Below are 22,573 nucleotides of genomic sequence, written 5' to 3'. Positions count from 1 at the left end.
CCTCCCCTGCAGCCTGGCGCGCGCCGGCCGGGCCGCACCGCTGCGGGCTCGGCGCGCGCGGGCCATGTCCGCCTTCTGCCTGGGCTTGGCCGGCCGAGCTTCAGCACCCGCCGAGCCGGACAGCGCCTGCTGCATGGAGCTGCCCGCTGGGGCCGGGGACGCAGTCCGGAGTCCCGCCGCCGCTGCCACCGCCGCCGCCGCCGCCGCCCTCGTCTCCTTCCCCGGGGCTCCCGGGGAACTGGAACTGGCCTTAGAGGAGGAGCTGGCGTTGCTGGCGGCCGGGGAACGGCCATCCGACCCCGGGGAGCAGCCACAGGCGGAGCCGGAGTCTCCGGCGGAGGGACAGGGACCGCCGCCGCTTACCCAGGATCCCGAGCTGCTGTCGGTGATCCGACAGAAGGAGAAGGATCTGGTGTTGGCGGCCCGGCTAGGCAAAGCGCTGCTCGAGAGGAACCAGGACATGAGCCGGCAGTACGAGCAGATGCACAAGGAGCTGACGGACAAGCTGGAGGTGAGGACCTTCCGGCGGCATGGGTGGGGAGCTGGGTGCCTGCCTGCCTATCCTACCCGTTTCTTTCCATGCCTAATTCTACCTCGAAGAAAATCAATCGAGCACGGGAGGCAGGAGGGATAGTTTCCATGATCATCAGAGCATCCGTTGAACCCACCTGACTTTCCCACCCAGCTCAGCTTGTGGGTCCATGCACGTCTCCCACCGTTGTGGGCCGTTCTATATATGTACTATACACAGTCGAAAATAGAGCTTACAGTATGACTAATTTATACAGCACTGGGGCGATACTGCACACAGAAATGAGAACATCGAGAAGCATTTAAAATATGCTTCAGGTGTTCGGAGAAACAGTTAATCTCTAATCAGGGTGTTAGCCCAGAGCTTTCCAGTCCGGGCATTATTAAGGCCTCTGGATGCCCTTGTCTTAACTTCCTGGCAGAGAGTTCTGGGAAACAAGTGCCTCAAAAGGAGCTTTATATAGCTTTCAAATGCTTAGGGATTAGGGACTGCAGTTCCATTGCAGAAATCAGAGAAGGCACGGCTCAACATGTGATTAGTTTGGGCTTCAGTAGCTTTGTGTATTTCAGTAGTAGTTTTCTGTGTCCTGGGGTCTAAGCAGCTAAGAGCCATGTTACTTTTAACCACTATTAAAAACATCTCCCCACTCCACCCCCGTGGGGGGGGGGGAGGTCTTGGCAAGATGGTTCAGTGGATAAGGTCGATTGCCCCAATTGGATCCCCAGAACCCACGTGGGAAAAAGAAGAGGATGGCACTAGCAACGTGTTGTCTGACCTACACACACAGACATACACACTCCAGTTAGTAAATAATACTAAGTACATTTTCAAATGAGTAATATTTCTGTCAATTCCACGCAACACAATCTTCTACAACTATGTTTATTGAGTTTTTGCTCTCAGGCAGAAAGAGTCTTGAATGGTAACGGAGAGTACCTAGAAAAGGGTACAGAATGGTAGCAGTTCTAAAGTAGTAGATTTTCAAAGTCAAAAGGAGAGCAGAGTCATGTCTGGTAGTACAGATGTGACCAGGCCCGAAACCAGCCCTCGTCAGGTTCCACTCCACTGCTTCTGTCTGGTCAGAATATGAATGGAGACACACTTCTGCAGTGGGCTTGATGTGTGTCTGTAGTCTAGTCACCTGTCGAGAGTTAAATCAGAAGAAGAAAGGAAACCAGTGAGCAGCCTGTGTCTCAGCCGGCCTGTTATCAAGGCCTGCCAGTTGATGGACTCCTGATACACGGCTTAAAAAGTTGTCTGTGAAGCCTGGGCCTAGACGGCCAGAATGCAACAGAGCGCTGCTACCTTAATGAATTGACTTGTTTCATCTTCACTTGAAGTAGAGGTCTGGAAATAAAAGGGCGTCCCTTTCTTTCCAAGTCGATTCAGTTACATGACACTGTAAGGGAGTACTACCCCGGAGATGTGTGCTGGAGATTTGAAATTCCTTCAGTGAGGGGCTGGAGTGAAGAAACACTGAGCTTGAAAAGAGCGTCCTATCAGTTTGATGAGTGACAGATTTCACGGTGTACAGTTACACAAACCCTGGTCTCCATGTGGCGCTTTCAGTAAAGGGAGGATTTCAAAATTCCACAGCAACAAAAAGGTTCCACTGTAAAGGGATAAATAAACCACCTTTGACATTTTGTAACCGACTCCATGGGGGAGACTGAAATAGCTTAACCTGCTTAAACTATCATTTAAGATGCTATCTCTCAAGAGCTTCACTCTCCTGCAGGTCTGCCTGTGAGTGCCAGTGTTAAACTTTTAAAACTCGGGGGGGTGGGGGGGTGCGGGGGGGGGGGGGGGTGGAGGTTGTTGAGCGGTGTCATACCCAACACTGCTGACCTGGACATGGTGAAAGTAGTTGAGGTTGAGGTAGTAGGTTATACGTCACCTGTACTCACAACTTAAAAACAAAAGCTTGCATTTATTTACCTTGCTCCTTCTATATATATTTGAAAACTCTGATTTTTTTTGACTTTTGAGATAGGGTCTCACCGTGTGGCCCATGTTGGCCTTGATTTCCTATACTTAAGAGATTCTCCTGCCTCAGTCCCCAACTAGCTGGACTACAGGTGTGCAGTGTACCGGACTCTAAATTTTTTTCGTGTACACTTGAAAATATATTCAGTAGTTGCTTGTTAACTGATGAATGTATGTATTTGATGGTATTGAGGATCGAACCACCGCTAACCATGTACTATCTGCCCGTGTTAGTTCTTCTAGGGCTAATTGAGAGCGACTAATTCATTACAGTCTGTTTCACATGATGCCTACAAGTGAATTTTCCCCGTAGTTTATTCTTTTTAGATTTACTCATTTTACTTGTATGTGTACGAGTGTTTGCCTGTATGTACATGTATGTACAAATACCAGATGCATGTCTGGTGCCCACAAAGGTCAGATCTGGAACAGGAGTTACAGATGGTTGTGGGCCACCATATGGGAGCTGGGAACCAAACCCACGTCTCTGAAGGAACAGTCAGTGAGTTTAACCTCAGAGCCGTCTCTCCAGACACCCCACCGCCACTGTATTTTTTTGAACATTAGTTACTGTAATGCCTGTTTAGACAAAATATTTTCTATAGTTTAATGTAGCAACTGTATTTTTAATTAAATATTCCGAAGTAGAAAACTAGTTTACTTTGATAAGGAGGATTTATTATTATCAGACATTGACATCAAACACATTTTCTGACAAATTGGTTTGGAGGTTAGACATGTGGTATGTGTTCTAGTCCCGGGCTCTGTGGGCAACATGGTGGGATCCCGTATCCAAAAATTAATAAAGAAGATTAGTAATGGTGGTCTCAGAGACTGGTTTTATATTGGTCTCATCAAAATTGTTACTCTTCTAATTTTACAACAAACAATCCATCTTCAAGATCTTTTCTGCCTGGTATCTTTCCAGTTCTGTGTGCCACACCTAGGATTTTATTAGTTTTTCCTTCGTATGAAAGCATTTGATTCGTTAAAGGCATATTAATGGCCTTTAATTGTTTAAAGGTCAGCATATGTAGAGATGTCTTCTGGCTCTGCTAGAATATGTTGTTCGTATGCTTAGAAGCCTAGTTGAAAGGCATTTTTGGTTGTCTCTTCTATGGCTATAATTATCTCTTAGGATTTGAAAACATATCTACCCAGGTCCTTGCTAACTTACATACTTTTGTCCTCTGAGAACTATTGTACAGATTTCCTTTTTTTTTTTTTCCAGTAAGGGATGGAGGGAGATGGAAGTGAGTCTCTGGGAGTCACTACTAGACTTGGAGAAAGGCCCAGGAATCCTGACGTACATTCAGTGCTTGCTACTCTAGAGAACAGTTTTTCTCCGGTATTTTTCGTGAGCCATGGCCCAGACTTATGCGGATGGCGTTACTATTTATTTTTGTACAAAATCCATTTCAACAAGTACCTATTTAACTTAGACTCGTAACACTAATTTTTTTGTTTTAAAAGTTGATTGATGGCCAGGCGGTGGTGCCACACACCTTTAATCCCAGCACTTGGGAGGCTGAGGCAGGTGGATTTCTGAGTTCGAGGCTAGCCTGGTCTACAGAGTGAGTTCCAGGTCAGCCAGGGCTACACAGAGAAACCTTGTCTCAAAAAACCAAAAAAAAAAAAAAAAAAAAAAAAAGTTGATTGATTTGTTCTTTTTTTTTAATGGTTGATTTTATTTTTAGAGAAAAATTGGAATCCTAATAGAGTATCCATATTTTCTACATCCAGGTTCATCTTTCTGCCAACATTTTACATTAACGCCATAATTAATAAAGTCCTTACATTTCCTGAGTCTGTACCAAATGTCTTTTTTTTTTCTGTTCAGAATCCCATATTACATTTAATTTTTATGTCTTCTTAGGTGCCTCTTAGAGTTTTCTTGATAAGTTTGGTGTTAATTTTCAAATATAACCCTGGAAAATATGAAAGCACAGGTAGACAGAGACCTATATGTGTGAAAATTCTCCCTAGACTTTACTGGTTAATTTATTTTTAAAGGTATTTATTTATTTATTTATTTATTATATGTAAGTACACTGTAGCTGTCTTCAGACACCCATATGAGGGTATCAGATCTCATTGCAGATGGTTGTGAGCCACCATGTGGTTGCTGGGATTGGAACTCATGACCTCTAGAAGAGCAGTCAGTGCTCTTAACCGCTGAGCCATCTCACCAGCCCCAACTGGTTAATTTAAAGCTTAGATGAAAATACAATTCTAGAAGAAATTTCTTAGAGTAGACCAAAAGGTTGAATTCTGTCCAAAAGGTCAGAGTCTGCCTACCCTTTATCAAAGGCTTGGGACACCTGAAATGGGGAGTGTACCTTCTGTTAAATATAAGGACAGATTAGATCAGTCAGCACCACCTGTCTCAACCCCGTCCTCCAAGTGGATTGAGCTGTTTCAGTTGCTTACATGGGCTGTTCACTAGCAGCTGTTTGCTGAATATTTTTAAGTCTCTCTGTTCTTTTAGAGCACAAGCCTAATTTATCTGGCCTCCCAGTACCACTGTGGTTACTAAGTTCTTGCTTCTGCCTTCTGCTCAGTTGTTTTCATGTCGGGTAAAACTAAGTTTCACACTTTTGGGATGGCAATCAGCTCGTACTTCTTCCTTCTATCTTTGTGAAATTTCTAGAGTGACTAAAACATCCTCGGTTTGGAAAGTTCTGCAGTATCAGGATAACAGAGGACAAACCGTTTACATGCTGGCCAGTGGAGGTTTCTCCCTTGTTATTCCCTCTCCCATATGGTCAGTTTGAATGTTTTCGTGAGCACTGCCTTCGCCCGAGGTGCTCAGAATTTTACATTTGGGGTTGTTACCTTTTAATCTTCAGCAAGTCCTCTCAAGCATGATATATTTTCATGCTGGGGGAGTAGATTTGGCTTTTAGAGATACTTACAAGTCCCTCAGCAAAGTGAGAGGAGTAAGATGACAGGATGGAATGGGGTAATCTTGACATTTAGCCTCACCTCAGGTTTGACAGAGAGGGGCTGGTTCTCTTATGTGACCGTAAGCTGACACTGGAGGTTTCCAAAAGAAACATTCCAAAAAATATGTTGAAAGATAAGAACTTCGGTTAAGAGCGCATTTTCCCAGGAAGAGATGACCGAGTACTCGGAAGGAAGACACTACTAATAACCATACTCCAGCCCTCACTGAAGCTCAGCCTTAGGAAATGGGAACCAAGGGAATATTTTTTTTTTTTTGAGACAGAATCTCTCACTGTAGCCTGGGGTGGCTGTGGCTTCTCATGGCAGTCTTGCCTGAGCTTTCCGGTTGCATGAACCACCACGCCCAGCTTAAGTCAGTGTATCTTGAAGAGTTACACTACAACTTTGCTAAGCTTACCAAGGGATGAGAATTGTTACTTTAATTAGACTCAAGTATCTGTTTGGTATTGGACACACACTGCTTGGTATTGGACACACTTGCCTCTGAATTGATACTTCTCTCACACAAATGCAAAGGTGTGCTTGTTTCCTTCAAGCCAGAGGACTCCTTTTGAATTGAGTTGTTACTTCAGAACGTCTTTACTTTGTCTGTCACACCATTTTGTGTCCTGCACTTAGCATGAAAGCCCATGAGGACAAAGAAGTTCTTATGTCTGTCTTGTCCATCACCAATGTCTCCAGTAAAGTTTCCCTGCCTTAGTAACCACTAATGAGTGGATGAGTCAGAAATCAGCACCCGGGACCTATTACTAATGCGTGGTTTAAAGTTGTCTGACTGGGCTCCAGAAAGGGTTCAGTGGTTAAGAGAACTGGCTATTCTTCCTGAGGACCTGAACTTGGTTCCCGGCACCCACATGGCACCTTGTTACCATCTATAGCTCCAGTTCCATGGATTCCAACACTTAGTCATGCCCAGCACCAGGTATGCAAACCAGGCAATACATACACAAAATCAGGCCCGAAACTGAACCTGCCTTAATACTTTTGAAATGTAGTAGTATATTATATATAAGCTGTGATTTGAAGCACTAAATGCATCAGACATCTTTTTTTGGGGGGGCGGGGTTCGAGATAGGGTTTCTCTGTGTAGCCCTGGCTGTCCTGGAACTCACTGTGTAGACCAGGCTGGCCTCGAACTCAGAAATCCACCTGCCTCTGGCTCCCAAGTGCTGGGATTAAAAGGCATGCGCCACCACCGCCCAGCTACATCAGACATCTTAAATACAAATCAGTTTCCACATTTTCTAGTCCTGACCTTGAACTAGTCGCTTCACGGTTTATAACCATCAAGCATAAAAAGATGGCTCCAGGAGAGGCCTCTTTTTAAAGGGTACTGAGTATTTTGGTTTTTCGGGCTCATTTTTAGTTGTTTAAATATGTAGTTTAATCAAAAGATGACTCGTTAAATTTCAAGTGCATTCCCAAGTCTAGAACCAGGTCCTGCCCAGGGAGAATCAATAGAACATTGTTTCCAGTAGGAATGATGTTTTCTTTGTGAGACAAGTCCTGTGTTCTAGAAGAAGAGAATATTTTTGTAACTGTGAATTGGGCAACATGCCCTGTGTGGCAGGGTGTTTTGTTGTGTTCCCTGTCTGGGAAAAAAAAAAGTGTGAAAACGGAATAGATAAAAGGCTAGGGATTGTCACGGTTTTTTTTTTTAATCTTTTTTTTTTTTGTGACTCCAGCACTTAGAACAAGAGAAACATGAACTGAGAAGGCGATTTGAGAACCGAGAAGGGGAGTGGGAAGGACGGGTGTCTGAGCTGGAGACTGACGTGAAGCAGCTCCAGGATGAACTGGAGAGGCAGCAGGTCCATCTTCGGGAAGCAGATCGAGAAAAAACAAGAGCCGTCCAGGAACTGTCAGAACAGAACCAAAGGCTATTGGATCAACTCAGCAGGGTGAGTCACAAGAATTTAATTATAAAATAGTAAAAGAGAAACCGCTTCTCTGTGCTGCTGGGATATGTGTGGTTGGAGCCATTCTGATCCTCTCCCCGCAGTAGAACTTGCTCAAGTTGGTGATGAGGGAGTCAGATAGACTAGGGAATTGAACTACAGCCTTTGAGTATGGAGCCCAGGTGATAAACAAGCCAGGCCCATGACTAGGCCACCTGTAAGACACAGTCTCTTAACCCTCTTCTCATCTGCACTCGATGATGTATGTCTGCATCCGTCAGCGCCTTAGAGAGCTGTACCATCTTCTCATCTGCGCTCGATGATGTATGTCTGCATCCGTCAGCGCCTTAGAGAGCTGTACCATCTTCTCATCTGGGCTCGATGATGTATGTCTGCGTCCCTTAGAGCCTTAGAGAGCTGTACCACTTGTAGAATGGTTAACCATTAATTCAATGCTTAGAGGTGCTGTCTTTAGCTGAACAGCTTAGGAAAATGAGTGTACATTACAAAAGGAGGGTCCATATGTAAGTTTTTGTCACCACATCAAGTAAATAATAATCCTTACACGTTTATAAGATAGTGTCAGAAGTGTAATTAATTAAGGTCAAGGCCTAATCATTGCAAAAGAGGTGGTTGACAGTTGAGTGACCAGAAATCTAATTTCTTTTTTTTTTTTTTTAAGATTTATTTATTTTATATATGTGAGTACACTCACTGTAGCTGTCCTCAGACACCAGAAGAGGGCATCAGATCCCATTACAGATGGTTGAGAGCCACCTTGTGGTTGCTGGGAATTGAACTCAGGACCTCCGGAAGATCAGTCAGTGTTCCTAACCATTGAGCCATCTCTCCAGCCCATTACCAGAAATCTAATTTTTATTTTTATTTTTTAATTTTATTTATTTTTTATTTTTTTGGTTTTTCGAGACAGGATCTCTCTGTGTAGCCCTGGCTGTCCTGGAACTCACTCTGTAGACCAGGCTTGCCTTGAACTCAGAAATCCGCCTGCCTCTGCCTCCCAAGTGCTGGGATTAAAGGTGTGTGCCACCACTGCCTGGCCAAATTCACATTTTTTAAACGTCAATTAAGACATGCTAAAGCCAAGTGGTTGTGGCACACATCTTTAATCCCAGCACTTGGGAGGCAGAGGCAGGCGGATTTCTGAGTTGGAGGCCAGTCTGGTCTATAGAGCAAGTTCTAAGATAGCCAGGGCTACACAGAGAAACTCTGTCTCAAACAAACAAACAAAACCATAAAGACATGGGTTTACTATTGCACCTCAGTCCTTCTTGTAGGTTAAAAATAAAACTAGCTGTTCTGTAGGTTCTAGGAAAACTGTGGCCTCTTGTCCCAGTCCTGATCCTGTGCCTTCTGTGGTCCTGGAGACAGGCTAAAGGCAGCTGTGGTAAATCCCCAGATCTTGCACTAGGGTGACAGTTGACTGCTCAGATGGTATTTGTTGATTACATCACAGTTGCTTGCTTTTCTTTGGGATTGTGAGACAGGAGTGAGTATCTTCCTGACTTCTAAAGAAGTGTGAGCTAAATACCGTTAGTGGGGAAAGAGGAAGAAAACAGATGATACCTGGTAACTTGAAAAACTGCAACTTGGCAGAGAAATCCCAGCCAATCTGAGAAAGCTGAGGATACAGCAGTAGGGAGGGCCAAATAGCTTCCCTGATGTCATGGAAGTCACCCTTCTCTCTCTGTCACCCCGGATCAGTGGTAGAGAGAGTATTGGTAGTCCAGAAGGCATTTCACGGGCCAGCTTATAGCAGCATTTCTGGATCAGCTCTGAAACCCTTTTTAGTAACTGGGAAGGGAATCTCTACCCTTGTAAAAATTTTATAGGTTTTTGAGTCTTTCATTCATTATTCATGAAAGATTAACCAGAGAAGTCTGGCCAGATTGCTTTATTTGTTTAAAAACATTTAATGCAATCCTGAGCAAGTGTTTCGAATGAAATTTATGTAATGGAATTCCAAATTGAAAAATGAAAAAAGAAAGAAAAGAGCAAACAAAGGGAAATTAAATTTTCTTGGGCCAAATTCATTCGACAACCTTGCTGTTCTGTGATCTGGTGAGAGACAGGTGAGCAAGATGGAGGAAGTCAGAAAACAGAGGCTAACGTGCTCTGGCGCAGAACTTGGGATTGACTTTGCTCTTTGTTTGTGCCTCAGTTTCCTTAACTTTAAAGTGAAGTTAAAATCTGTGCCACAGACAAGTACTGTTGAAGTGTGGGCAGTGGGTATAGCTCAGTGGTGGAGTGCTTGCCTGGCTCGCCAGAGAGGCCCCGTGTTTACTTTCTACTGCCATGCTTCTCAGCCCTGTGGGTTATGACTGCTCTGGGGCCCAACGCCCTTTCACAGGGGTTGCCTAAGACGGTCAGAAAACACTGGAATTTACGTCATGGAATATCGAGGAGATTTATGGTTGGGATCAGCCCAGCATGGGGAACTGTATTGAAGGGTTGCAGCGTTAGGAAGGGTGGGAACCAGTGCTCTGGGAAGAGGAGGCCGAGGAGAACGCAGTGTGTCTGTGGTGCTCTGCACATGCAGGTGCAGACTGTTTACTAAAGCAGCGTCTTTAGGGTTGCCCTGTTGTCTGCTTTCTGTAGAAAGTCCTGATGAAGTGCTTCCAGATATTTCCACTAGATCTAGATTCTTGTTATCCTCTCCTGGCCTTGAATGTAGGCCCTGGTGGTTCTGTGGCTTCCTCTCCTTTCTTCTTGGAAGCAGGACAAGTCCCTGAGGTTTTCATCAGCAGCAAGTTTAGATTGCATTTTATTATTGTTTTATTAACTGGGCGATCAGGAGCCAGAGGAGCTAAGTACTTTGAAGGGAATTAAATTCTCAGAGGACAAGATAGCAGCCACCAGAAGTGGTAGAAGGCCTTGGGTTTTTTTGTTGTTGTGTTGTTTTCTTTTTTTTTTTTGTTTTTGCAATGAATGTGTTTAATGAAGTTTGCATGATTGCTTTTTTTTCCCCTCAAAGCAGGGCTTCTCTGTGTAGCTCTAGATGTCCTGGGATTCCCCCTGTAGACCAGGCTAGGCTTGAAGTCAGAGATATGTTTGCCTCTGCCTCCCCAGTGCTGGCACTAAAGGCATGTGCCACCATGTCTTTTTATAACTATGTAATAAATATATAGTGTCAAAAATATAGCCGGGCAGTGGTGGCGCACGCCTTTAATCCCAGCACTTGGGAGGCAGAGGCAGGCGGATTTCTGAGTTTGAGGCCAGCCTGGTCTACAGAGTGAGTTCCAGGACAGCCAGGGCTACACAGAGAAACCCTGTCTTAAAAAACCAAACATATATATATATATATATATATATATATATATATATATACACATATATACATATATACATATATGTATATATGTGTGTATACATGTGTATGTATATATATACGTGTATATATACACATATGTATATATGTATATATATGTATGTATATATATATATATATATATATATGTATATTACATGTCTTTAACATATTTCAGTGTATGTGCTTTGGCTACCATAGTCTCCAAGGTTGCTCTTAACAATAAACAAAGCAACAGCTGTATTGAGATGTAATTCATACCCATATATGTTACCATTTAAAAGTGTGCAGTTGAGTGGTGTTTACTGTTTACAGAGTTATGCAGCCATCGCTACTGTCTATTTAGAGAACATTTACCTATCCAAAAGAAATGTCGTAGCCATTAGCAGCCATTTTTGTTATAGTTCAAAATCCCCATGTCTCAACCCCTGGCAACTTTTAATCTACCCTGTTCCCTGTGCTTTCCCTTGCTTTAGACTTTTAATTCAGTGAAGCTCTACCGTAAGTGGCAATTTGTGTGTGACTTCTCTTACTTAGTGTTGTATTACCAGGTTCATCCATGTCGAAGCATGTATCAGTACTTCACCCATGTTATGACGGAGAAATAGCCCATTGTTCTATGTAGCTGTTTGTTTATCCATCCACAAACTGATGCACATTGGCCGTGTCTATTCTTGGCTAGTATGAATGAAGCATTATGAATGCTCATGGACCTATTTCATGTGTACACAGATCTTTTTTAGCTGAAATGGAATGTTACCAGTCTATATCCCCTGAGCTTCTAGTGCCTCATTATTATGAGGAAAGGAATTGATATCACTCTCATTTTACATCTGGGAAAACTTCAGGGAAGAAAGATACATGACTTGATTAAGTTTCTTTCAATTCAGGACTGATTAGATTTTCTGTACCCTCCATTCCAGACTTCTAAGGCGGCAGTTAAGATCACAGGCTTTGAAGCCAGACAGCCCTGGGGCCAAACACCAACCCTGGCATTTACTAGGTGGTTGAATGTAGGAAAGTTATTTTACCTTCAGTGTCCTCCTTTATAGAATGAAGACAACTCTGTTATTATTAACCAGGTCATGCTGTGATGAATAGGTAGTAAGTGTGTAAGGTTCAAACCACAGTGTCCAGTGTGTGGTGAGTGCTTGATAAATGACAGCCGTCCTAGTTGTCCTGTCTCATGTGGAAGATTATGAAGTATAAAAGTAAAAACCATCCCAGGTGTGGTGATGCAGCCCCTTAATCTCAGCACTTGGAGACAGAGGCAATGCATCTCTGTGAGTTTGAGACCAGCCTGGACTACAGAGTTCCCAGGATAGCCAGGAGTACGCAGAGAAACCATGTCTCTCAAAAATAAAAAAACCAAACTAACAAAAAGTAGGAAAACAAAGTTTTTAAATATATATTATTTTACAAGTTCATGAGAGTTTTTCACTTTGATCCATAACTGGTGTGGCTTGTGTTCTTTTTTTTTTTTTTTTTTTTGTTTTGTTTTTTTTTTTTCGAGACAGGGTTTCTCTGTGTGTAGCCCTGGCTGTCCTGGAACTTACTCCGTAGACCAGGCTAGCCGCGAACTCTCGAACTCAGAGATCCGCCTGCCTCTGCCTCCCAAGTGCTGGGATTAAAGGCGTGAGCCACCACCGCCCGGCTGCTTGTGTTCTTGAAATGCAAAGGTCTCCCTGTGTAACTCAGGCAAGTTTTGAACTTGGGATTGTCCCACCTCAGCCTCTCAACTGAGACTCTAAGCATGCTCCATCATGATGGGTTTTCGTTTTTTTAAAATTTTACTATTGTCTACAATATTTAGTGGTTATATTGATCCTCAAAATTAAAAGTGAGGTAGGAACTGGAACTGGTTGGATTTTATTCTGTGATACCCAGTATCTGCTGGGCATTGTCTCATATGCTGGAGTTATCTTCTCCAATTTATTTGGTTATTCGGACAAAATGTTCCTCTGAGTTCTCTCCTAGCTGCTAAGAGTCTATTCTTTTTTTTTTTTTTTTTTAAACTCAGGCTGAGATATCTGAGCAAAGTGTAAATTCACTTTCTAAATTAGAAAGTGACACCACAGTATCAGTTGACAGTAGGTTTAATATAGTGGTTCTCGGCCTGTGGGTAATAAACCCTTTAGGAGTTGACTGACCCCTTCACAGGAGTCGCCCAGGACCATCAGAAAAGCACAGGTATTTATGATTCATAACAGTAGCAAAATTACAGTTATGGAATAGCAAGAACATAATTTTATGGTTGGGGTCCCCACAACACGAGGAACTGTATCAACGGGTCACAGGGTTAGGAAGGTTGAGAACCGCTGGTTTAATAGGACCTGGGAGATATCCTCGTCGTACCTAGCCACAGCAGAAAGAGTACAGGGGGACTTGCAGTTCAGGAGAGACACAGACAGTGCTCTTTGCCTGGGTTAATATCTTCTAAGGTTAAGTTGGTGGATTGTTGGAAATGCTGCTACATAGTGTCTGGTGCTAGAGCTTCTCTCCGAGATAGAAACAGCAAAGACGTGAGTCCTGCTCTTTGGATAAGTCTGTATCGAGATGCTGCTGAGGGCCCATAGGATGTTCCTAAAGCTCACTTGCCAGCTGAAAGCCAGAGCAGTGGTTTGAAGGATGTGGAAAGAGCCTATTTCTAATGACAGTGTCAGCAGTAATAGCAGGCTGCTGTCTAGCCTTCTCTATCTTCAGAAGCACTTGCAGTAAGATATTATGTTCAAAATGAGTCTCAGTGGGCTTGGGAACTTTAGTCGGAGGTAAAATAAGGCATTTCCACATGTACCTTAAACGTTACTCGCACACAATCTGAAACATGAGCGAGAGGCTTGAGCACCTGTTGACCGAAGAGTGGAAAAACCAATTGATTTCTTCCGGAGAATGAGATTTCAAATTGCTTAGGGGATCCCAGGCCTTTCCATCCTCAAATGCACAGCTCCGGAGTTTGGAGAAATTGGTTAGGTCATCACATTAAACAGTTGCGTCCTTCCCTCTCCTCTCCTGAGTACCGCCAGCCTTAGAACGACAGGCTGGATCTAGACCTATTTTATGTACTAGGGCCCACCCATGATTTCAGTTCTCTACAGGACCGAGTTATGTGGTAGTAGTGACTCTGGGTGGAATTATGGTATAGACGTTTGCTTTGTCTACTTAAAAACTTAACAGAATATTACAGTGATACAGAAAACTCCAGAGAAAAGTACAAGTCAGCGTTTAAAATGTTGTAACATTTTGAAGCCAGCTGAGGTGACACATGCCTATACGAGCAGGGCTTGGAAGGCAGAGGTCAGCCTTGGACTGTAGCAGTGCCTTCTCTCTCACCCTCCATCCGCCCACATCTCAGCACTTTGTGGAGATTTACTTATGGGTATGTGTGTATATGTTTTTTTTGTAGTACTGAAGTTAGATCCCAGGGCCTCTCACATCTGTGCCTGGTTTAAATACAAAGAAAACATGTTTGCGTGTCAAAGGAGGTTTTAGAAGGTTAAAATATTATTTTTACATCTATCTCTCACTGCTATCTGCTTTTCTAGTGTCAGCTTTCTAATCAATTTTTGTACATACACATACATGGATGTTAACGTATTCATATGTTATGTATAAACATGTCATTATATGTTTACATACACACCTCTTAAGAGTGTATACGTTTTCCATATTTTAGACATTTGACAAATTGGAAGCATAATGGAAAATGATTTGCAGCACCTTTCTGGATTCAAACTATGTTCTTGAATTTTACACAGATTGGTAATATAGCTTCAGTTCATTTATGTTAACTGTTATTTAGTGTTCATTATGCAGATACAGTAAAATATGTGTATCTTATTGGTGAGATTTAACTTCTAGTTTTCCCACGATTACAACTTTTCTGTGGTGAATATTTCTGCATCTCTTCTTCACATGCACATATATTTTAATTTCTCTGTGGATGAATCTGTTAACGGGAGTTACTGCGTCTGAATGTAGACCCGTCTCAGCTTCGTTCGATACTGCCAAATTCTTGAAAGCCTTGGTACAGATTTGCATTCTTACAGATGTGTGGGAGTCAGGGCATGTGGTTCTGTCTGCACCTGACTCTTCATCATCATCAGATTTTAAATATTCCCACAATCCCCTGTGTGCGGGATAAAAATATCATTGTTTTAATTCCATTTCATGAGTTACTTGTGAGGTTGAGCATCTTTTACTGTGTCTTACTTGTTTGCTTTTCTCACACACTCTATTGGCAAATAAGAGAGGGTTTTGTTTGTCTTTGTTTTTAACTTTCGATGTTCTGGTAGTTTTATTTTAAAGGGGTCTTGTACTAAAAAGAAGTATGTAGACTTTCAAAAACAGATTTTATTTTAGTCACCTGTGTATGTGTGTGGTCGTGTGCATGAGAGTTCAGTGCCCGTGGAGAGAGGGGGCATGAATCCTGCTGGAGCTGGAACTGGGTTTCAGCCATCCAGCATGGAAGCTAGGAATTGAACTCGTGTCCTCTGGATAATAGAATATGCCTTTAACTGCTCAGCCAGCCAGCCAGCTAGCCAGCACCAGGTATGTACAGTCAAATATAACCATCATTTCCTAAACGGTTTTACTTTTGTGTTTTGCTTAATTCTATTCTCTAGTTTAGAGCTGCCCTCTCCGTACGCTAATAAAAACATGAACACATTTTAACGTTTGAATTTACTCTACCTGGAATAAATTTTTTGTATGATATGAGATAGGAATTTTTTTTTCCTTTTTGCCAACTAAAAGTTGAAAACAAAATGGAGAAGGGTTATCTGTTTTGTTTTTAAGACTGGTCCCTTCTCTGCAGACCAGGCTTGTCTTGACATCACAGAGCTCCACCTGCTTTTGCCTCCAAAGAAATGCTGATGTTAAACGCGTCTGCAACCACACCCAACTTCTTAACATTTTAGAAGTTTGTAGAAATCTAACTTGTTTGCTGAGGCTGACATAACAGCGTTTCACAAACTCATTGGCTCCCAGTTCTGGAGTGGCCAGGGTCAGTTCCTTCTGACAAGGGGATCTCTTTCAGTTCTTTTTGGCTGATAGAAGGTGCCTCCTTTGCCTCTTGGTTTTTGTCTTCCCTCTGTTTCTGTTTTCTTTTTGTTGTTGCTGTTTTCGTTTTTTGAGACAGGGTTTTATTGTGTAGCTAGCTCTAGCTGTCCTGGAACTCACCATATGGACCAGGCTGGCTTCGAACTCACAGAGTTCCTTTGTCTGCCTCTGTCTCTTGTATGCTGGATTTAAAGGCATTCAGCGTTGTGCCCAGCTCATCTCTGTTTTTGAGATCTACTCCCCTTATACAAGATTACCAGTTATATTGACTTAGGACCCCATTTTAGTTTGTTTACATTTATAAAGGGGGCTGGAGAGATGGTTCAGAGTTAAGAGCACTTGCTGCTCTCAAACAGGACCCAGGTTTGATTCCTAGCACCTATATGGCTTCTCACAACCATCCAAAACTCCAGTCCCAGGGCATCTGGTGCCCTCTTATGGCCTCTGCTGGTACCAGACATGTAAGTGGTACACATGCATGAGAATTCAGACAAAATACCCATACACATAAAGTAAAAGTTAATTTGTCTACATTTGTAAAGACCTTGTCTCCAAATAAGTTGACATTCTGACAAAATGGTATTTGGACATCAAAAGAGGACACAATCCAACCCATAATAACATTTTGGGGTACTTTTGGTTTTGCCAGTAACACACTTACTGGATCCTAGTTGGTGCTGTCTGAGGAAGATAGTCTTGGTAATGCCATTTTCCTGGAGGGTTCCATTCTCTTTCTAACACATCTGTACACTCTAAAGACTCAAATCTCTAGCACTACACAACTAAGAAACTAGTGGCCAGTGGGGAGATACCTAGAATACATTACCCCTTTGGAAAGTTCTAAGTCCACCAATCTCACTTGTCTAAGGACTTACCTACATTCTATACTCCTGAGTCAAAGTGAAGGGTTTTTGTTTTGTTTTTTTTTTTTTGTTGGGGGGGGTCTTGTTTAACTCAGTATCTAGTTCAGTCAGAGATTATCTCTGAGAGGACATCTGAAGAAAGCGGCAGCATCCACAGAAGAGCCAGAGGATTAGTGTTCTTGGATGGATGCCTTTGAAAACAGGACCGTCTCTGTTTACTTTGCTGTTGTGTAAACAAGTACCCATCAGGATGGGCAGTCAATAAAAGGTGGTTGGTCGCTGTTAAATAATTTTAAGTAGGTTATAAATAGCATATTTAGATCTGGACTTTTTCTGAAGACTAACCCCCATGCATAGACTATAGTGTGAGCCATTTCGTATTCACACAATTATATTTGAAACCCAGTTGTCAGAGGAACCATGGATGTCAGTACTTGGGCTGGTAAACCATGGAAGATAGTGATGCTGCAGTTTCTTAAAGAGACAGTACGGTCTTCATAGGTCCTTGGGGGATTGTGAGACACCTACAGCTGCTGTGAGCTGAGAGGAGGGATGAGCTGTGGGGTTGGTTTGTGGCCTGCAGGTCCTTAGTTCAACAGTGGTGTGCCTCTGTTCTGCAGGTCAGACGCTCGCTGGGTGAGTGGCTTGTAGCCTTCTCATATTGTTGACAGATGTGGGAAATAAACATTCTAGATTTTCACCAAAAGTGTTCTTTTTTTTTTTTTTTTTTGGTTTTGTTTTTGTTTTTTTGAGACAGGGTCTCTCTGTATAGTCCTGGCTGTCCTGGAACTCACTCTGTAGACCAGGCTGGCCTCGAACTCAGAAATCCACCTGCCTCTGCCTCCCAAGTGCTGGGATTAAAGGTGTGTACCACCACCGCCCGGCACCAAAAGTGTTCTTGTCTTGTGGGAGACGGGGCCTTTGTTTTGGTTTGGATATGTACTGTCTTCCATCCTCTCTGGAGCATGTACTGTGGACCAAAGAACACTGCAGCTCTAGACTGTGTTCACCGTTCTTACAGACCACGGTGGTCTGTGGTTTGGAGGAGGCAGCAGAAGTGACCTGGGGACAGCTGCCTCACTGAGGTCGTACAGTTCCTTCCTGTGCAGCCCTGATGGCGTCTTCCTAGAGTAAAACTCCCGAGAATTCACCTTAAAATAACTTTCGCCCTTCTCATTTGCTCTGCATTTGGGCTGCAGTCTCGTTTTCACACAGCACACCCTGTAAGTTGTTTGTTTCTTCTCACTGGACCCATACAGGCACCTCCCCAATTTCTCATACCAGGACCCGTCATGCACCTGGTTGCTCTGGCGGTGAGCAGATCTAACTGTGCCAAAGTTCACAGCTGTATCTGGGACAGTATATAAAAGGGCTGTTCCATAGGCTGCATGAAGCCAAAAGAGGCCATCACTGTGGACTCACTGAGGTAGTAAGGTGGGTCAAAGGCTTCCTTTTGGACTAGAGGGACCATGATGACAGATAGGCAGAGGAATTGTCTAAAGATGGTCATGGAGAGATGGAAATGAAGACCCACTGTGGGCAGTTCAGGTGAATCCAGACGATCTGAAATCTGTGTCTGCAAGGTTTCAGCACCTGAAGGGCATCGTGTTGTAACTAGCAAGGGTGGGGTGGCTTCAAGTTTCTCAAGTTTTATAGATTTTTATTTTTATGTATTTTCAGAGATTAAACCCAGGGTCAATTTAAAAGTGGCCTATAGGCAGTCTTGATTAGTCAAGATTGACATGGGAGAGGCCAGCCCTCTGTGGGTGGTGCTAGCCCTAGGCAGGTGCTCCTGAGTGGTACAAACAAGCCGAGCAAACCAGTGAGTAGTGTTCTCCCATGGTCTTCTCTTCAGTTCCTGACTTCCCTTCATGATAGAGGACAACTGTAAGCCAAATAAATCCTTTCCACCCCGTTGCTTTCGGAGCTAGTGCTTTATCACAGCAGACTAAGAGTAAACCACAGTCTGCTCAGAAGACTCCAGCATAGTCAGTCCTCACTGCTTCCCCTACTCTTACCTGATTGCCCTAATCCCCCCCCAAGCCCCAACCCTACAGAGAGCTCTTGTGCGTTGCTGTCAGAGATGTGAGGTGTCTAGGAGGAAGTTGACACGGGCAGGTGCTTTGTCTGTTTCTGGCCTGTTGGAAGAGGCCACCCTTGGTCAGCTTTCCTGTCTCCCACAGAAAACATGCACTTGGCACACGAGCCAAAACCAATCTTTCCTGAAAAGACTTAATGTTTTCTCTGAAAAAAATGAACAGTTGATTTGAGGTTAGCAGCTTCTGGTACATTCCCAGAAACAAGTCTTTACCAGGTCCCCTTTTCAGGATTTCAGACTTTAACACAGTGGCTGTTGTAGGAGTCATTCTGTGTCAGGTGATGAGTAGCCGGCCTTGTTCTCGGAAGGCTTCACAGTGAACAGGAGCTGCTCATTAGACGTATTGTCGATGGCTGAATAAACTGCAGTTCTTTTTGACCTGGGGTGTAGTATTTGCCTTTAATACCAGCACTCAGAAGGCAGGTGGATCTCTGTCAGTTCAAGGCCAGCCTGGTCTACACAGGGAGTTCCAGCACAGCCACAGTGAAACCCTGTTTTAAGACAAGAAAAAGAGAAAAACCAAACCACCCGTTGCATTATCAGTTTTTTGCTTGTTTGCTTTTGTTTTGTTGTTTTGTAGTGTAGGGAAAGACAGTTTTGAGCCAGCTTTCAGTCACTCTCCCATGTAAGAACTTAGACAAACTTACTAGGTTAGGGTTGCAGCGAAGATAGTGTTAGCCTAGCATGCCTGGAGCCCAGGTTCTACCCTTAAAGCAGCACCCACACTAAGTAAATATGTTAATTAGCCTGTCCAGATAACAGTAATTTAAATTTCAAAGGAGGCATTTCTTTTGAATGCCTCTACTCCGATCCCACCTGGATGGAAGGACTGTGTGTGGGTTTTCTTTAGGATCTGAGGATGGCCTGGTTTTGACACTTACGCAAAGCCTTACCAGTTAACAGCTAGTTTGAAATTGGCTTTTATATCTCTTCAGGGATGGGGAGTCAGTAAGACATCACCTCCTCAGGTGTATGTCTACCTGTACTGAGTTCTTTGACATTTTAGGGGATCTTTGTTGATGGATAAATACTGTTTTGTATTGCCTTAGCTTCAGAGACGGAGTCAAAGGTCTCAGGTTTGATTTTAACAATTTTTTGTCTATGGTATCAAAGATGTTCTAGAAGGATTAGAAAGTGTTGGTCACATCAGCTAAGCGAGAACAGGTTTGTATAAAGCGATCACCTCTGAAGTCAGCCCCAGCATTTCTGATGGATGCTATTGCTAATTAGTAAGTTAAGCATGGGGTGGTAATTGCGCATTCTTACAGCACATGGGTGTTTCTTTTGGTAAGTGTTGTCTTAACTGTGGGAGTCTGTTCTTAACTACTTACACTGGGAGAGTTAGGCCTGATCTGAGTATTCCAAGTTGGTTTTATTGAATATAGCCGTATATAGCTCTAACTTTTTTTTTGTTTTTTGTTTTGTTTTGTTTTTCAGAAAAAGAGCCTAGGTTCTAGTATATTAAGCCTAAAATTTGGAGTTTGTGTGGCTCAAGGGTCAAAAGATTTTTGTATGGAAGGAGCATAGTGTTGCTAGATTTTACCTGATAAACTAGCATTTTATCTGATAAGCCAGCGTTGTATCTTTTGGAAATTGAAATGTGGATTTCCTCGTCTCTTGTAATGGAAAGGTGGAACTAGTTTAGTGCCTGCCCGGGCGCTGAGAGGTGGAGCCTGCGGCCTTTTGCACCTGGCATCTGGATTTAAGTGGCAGAAGGTTTGCAGGCCGAGGAGACTAAGTGACATTGACAGCGAACTATGTGCTATTTTGTTATCTGTGCCACCAGGCCATTGGTTCCAGTCCTAAGATACTTGCCACGTTGGAAAACAAAGGAATGTCTTTGGTGAATAGACACAATCATTAGAAAAGCAGGTAATTTTTTGACATACGGATCCTATCTTTGCTGTTTCTCTTTAGAGTCTGGGGCAATAACCCGGAGCTATGTCACACAGTTCAGAGGGCTAAGAGAGCATCTAACATCTGGACCAGTGGCTTTCCACACCTGTACTTTTTACATTTTTGAATGCTTTGAAAAACATTACAAAAACAGACCTCATGGACTCTGAGACCCCTGCACTCATCCACTTAACACTGAGACCACGGAGAGCTCAGCTGACCTCGCCTGCAGAGACATCGGCCTGCAGCCCTTCTCACCATTGCTGTTAACTAGGGAGGGTTTTGTAGATAGGCTGTGGAAAAACCAGTTGCATCTGTAACTACTTATTTAAATTGCATTAAGTATTCAAAATCAAAACGAAATCCACAAGGATGACTGCCGAGACTGCCACTCTTCTTATCCTTAGATTTTAAATTATTGTTAAAAGATCTGTTTTTATTGCAGTTGTACATTTAAATGTGTTTTAATTTTCAATTATTTTGCATTAGTGTAAGATTGCTTTACCTGTTCTGTTTGTTGAAACATCTCATCAGATTTACTCTACTTTCCACCACGTAATTAAGAAAACCATTGCTTAAATTAGTGGTTCTCGGGAGCCCCTGAGCTCCAGGAATGCTTAGTAAGCACAGTGAGGAGACCTGAGGCGTTTTTCTCGTTTACATATTGAGGCTCTATATAATAGCTTTTTTGGGAGAAATAGATAGGTTTTTTTCAGCTGATAATTATAGAAAAACATGGCTTGTGAGTCACTGACCCGTTACTAGTAAAGGAAGCATCCTCAGGAAAGCTAAATGACTTGCGGAAGTCTGTGGTCCCAGCCCTTTACTCTTCCAGGGGGACTGTTGACTATGCAGGTAAAGTAAGCCACCTCTTTGGGGATAAATAATAGTGATTACGGGGAAGAAAGACTGGGATTGTCCTCGTTATGTGCAGACGAGCTACTCTAGTCATGGCTTCGTCACTTAATGCCAGCCTCGCTATACCATAGACACCCTGAGTCTGTCAGGCATCCTCTGGGGTACAGCACACAATTCAGGTAAGGCTGCAACCTTCTAGACATCTCCTTCTGTCTTGTAACCATGTTCTCCGGGGGTTGTTCTCAGATACACGGCGGAGGGGGAAAGCCTGGAAGATTTCTCTGGACCATCCATGGATATTAAGCATCTTGTTTGATTGCTTGGATGTACAGAGCTCACAAGCAGGAGCACATTTAGTTCCTGTGGGAGCCCAGATGCACAGGTCAGTTGTGTGCCTGGGAGAAGAAGGGCCGGAGACACAGACAGTCCTGAGTGTCAGCAAGGATCCTAGACTTGGGTTCTTGTGACGTTAAGTGGCTATGACTCTTCTAGTCTAGTTAGGTGGCATTCCAGGCACCAGTGGTTCTAACGGGATTGCAGGGTTTGTTGGGGCTGTGTTGTGGGGTTTGTTGTTGTTGTCGTTGTCATTATTTTGTGTCTTCCCCCCCACACACACGTCAGAGCTGAGCTAACCCTAACTCTAACCCTAACCCTAACCCTAACCCTAACCCAGGGCCTTGCGCTTGCTAGACAAGTCCTCTACCACTGAGCTAAAACTCAACCCTGTGGTGTTTTGTTTGTTTTTTTTCTTTCACCTTTTTATCCCACAAAGGGAAACTTGGTCTTTTTACATCAGATAATATCTCTGATAATGAGAGAAATTGTTTTGAAATTGATCCTTACACCAACCTCACCTCCCATCCCCCACCCCTGCCTAGGGTGTTTTCCAGATTGCTTTATGATAAGGTAAATCCATTCAAGGTTGTGTTAAGTAGGAAGACTACTAGGACAGATACACACTGTTTTCTTCTCTTTTTTCATGCTTTCTCCCCATCAGTTTATTTGATTTTATGTACATTGGTGGTTTTGCCTCCATTCATGTCTATGAGGGTGTTGGATCTCCTGGAACCAGAGTTATAGACAGTTGTGAGC

The 22,573-nt window shown here is 43.3% G+C and overlaps 1 protein-coding gene across 2 annotated transcripts in view; it reads left to right on the top strand.

The window, feature by feature from the left end:
• The first annotated feature begins 45 nt into the window (after positions 1-45).
• The window catches only part of Bicdl1 (BICD family like cargo adaptor 1), an 81,926-nt gene continuing 59,398 nt past the window's right edge, over positions 46-22,573 (top strand). Inside the window, exons 1-2 of one of the 2 annotated variants that reach the window (XM_028765419.1) lie at positions 46-511; positions 7,171-7,386. In XM_028765419.1, the coding sequence (XP_028621252.1) occupies positions 65-511; positions 7,171-7,386 (663 nt within the window). In that variant the 5' untranslated portion in view covers positions 46-64. The remainder of the gene's footprint in view (positions 512-7,170; positions 7,387-22,573) is intronic. The other variant, XM_028765418.1, reaches the window with a different exon arrangement.

This window comes from Grammomys surdaster, unplaced genomic scaffold, assembly GCF_004785775.1.
Source record: "Grammomys surdaster isolate TR1022 unplaced genomic scaffold, NIH_TR_1.0 164, whole genome shotgun sequence".
In the NCBI taxonomy this organism is placed as follows: Eukaryota; Metazoa; Chordata; class Mammalia; order Rodentia; family Muridae; genus Grammomys; species Grammomys surdaster.
This window is presented reverse-complemented; position numbering and strand designations above follow the sequence as displayed.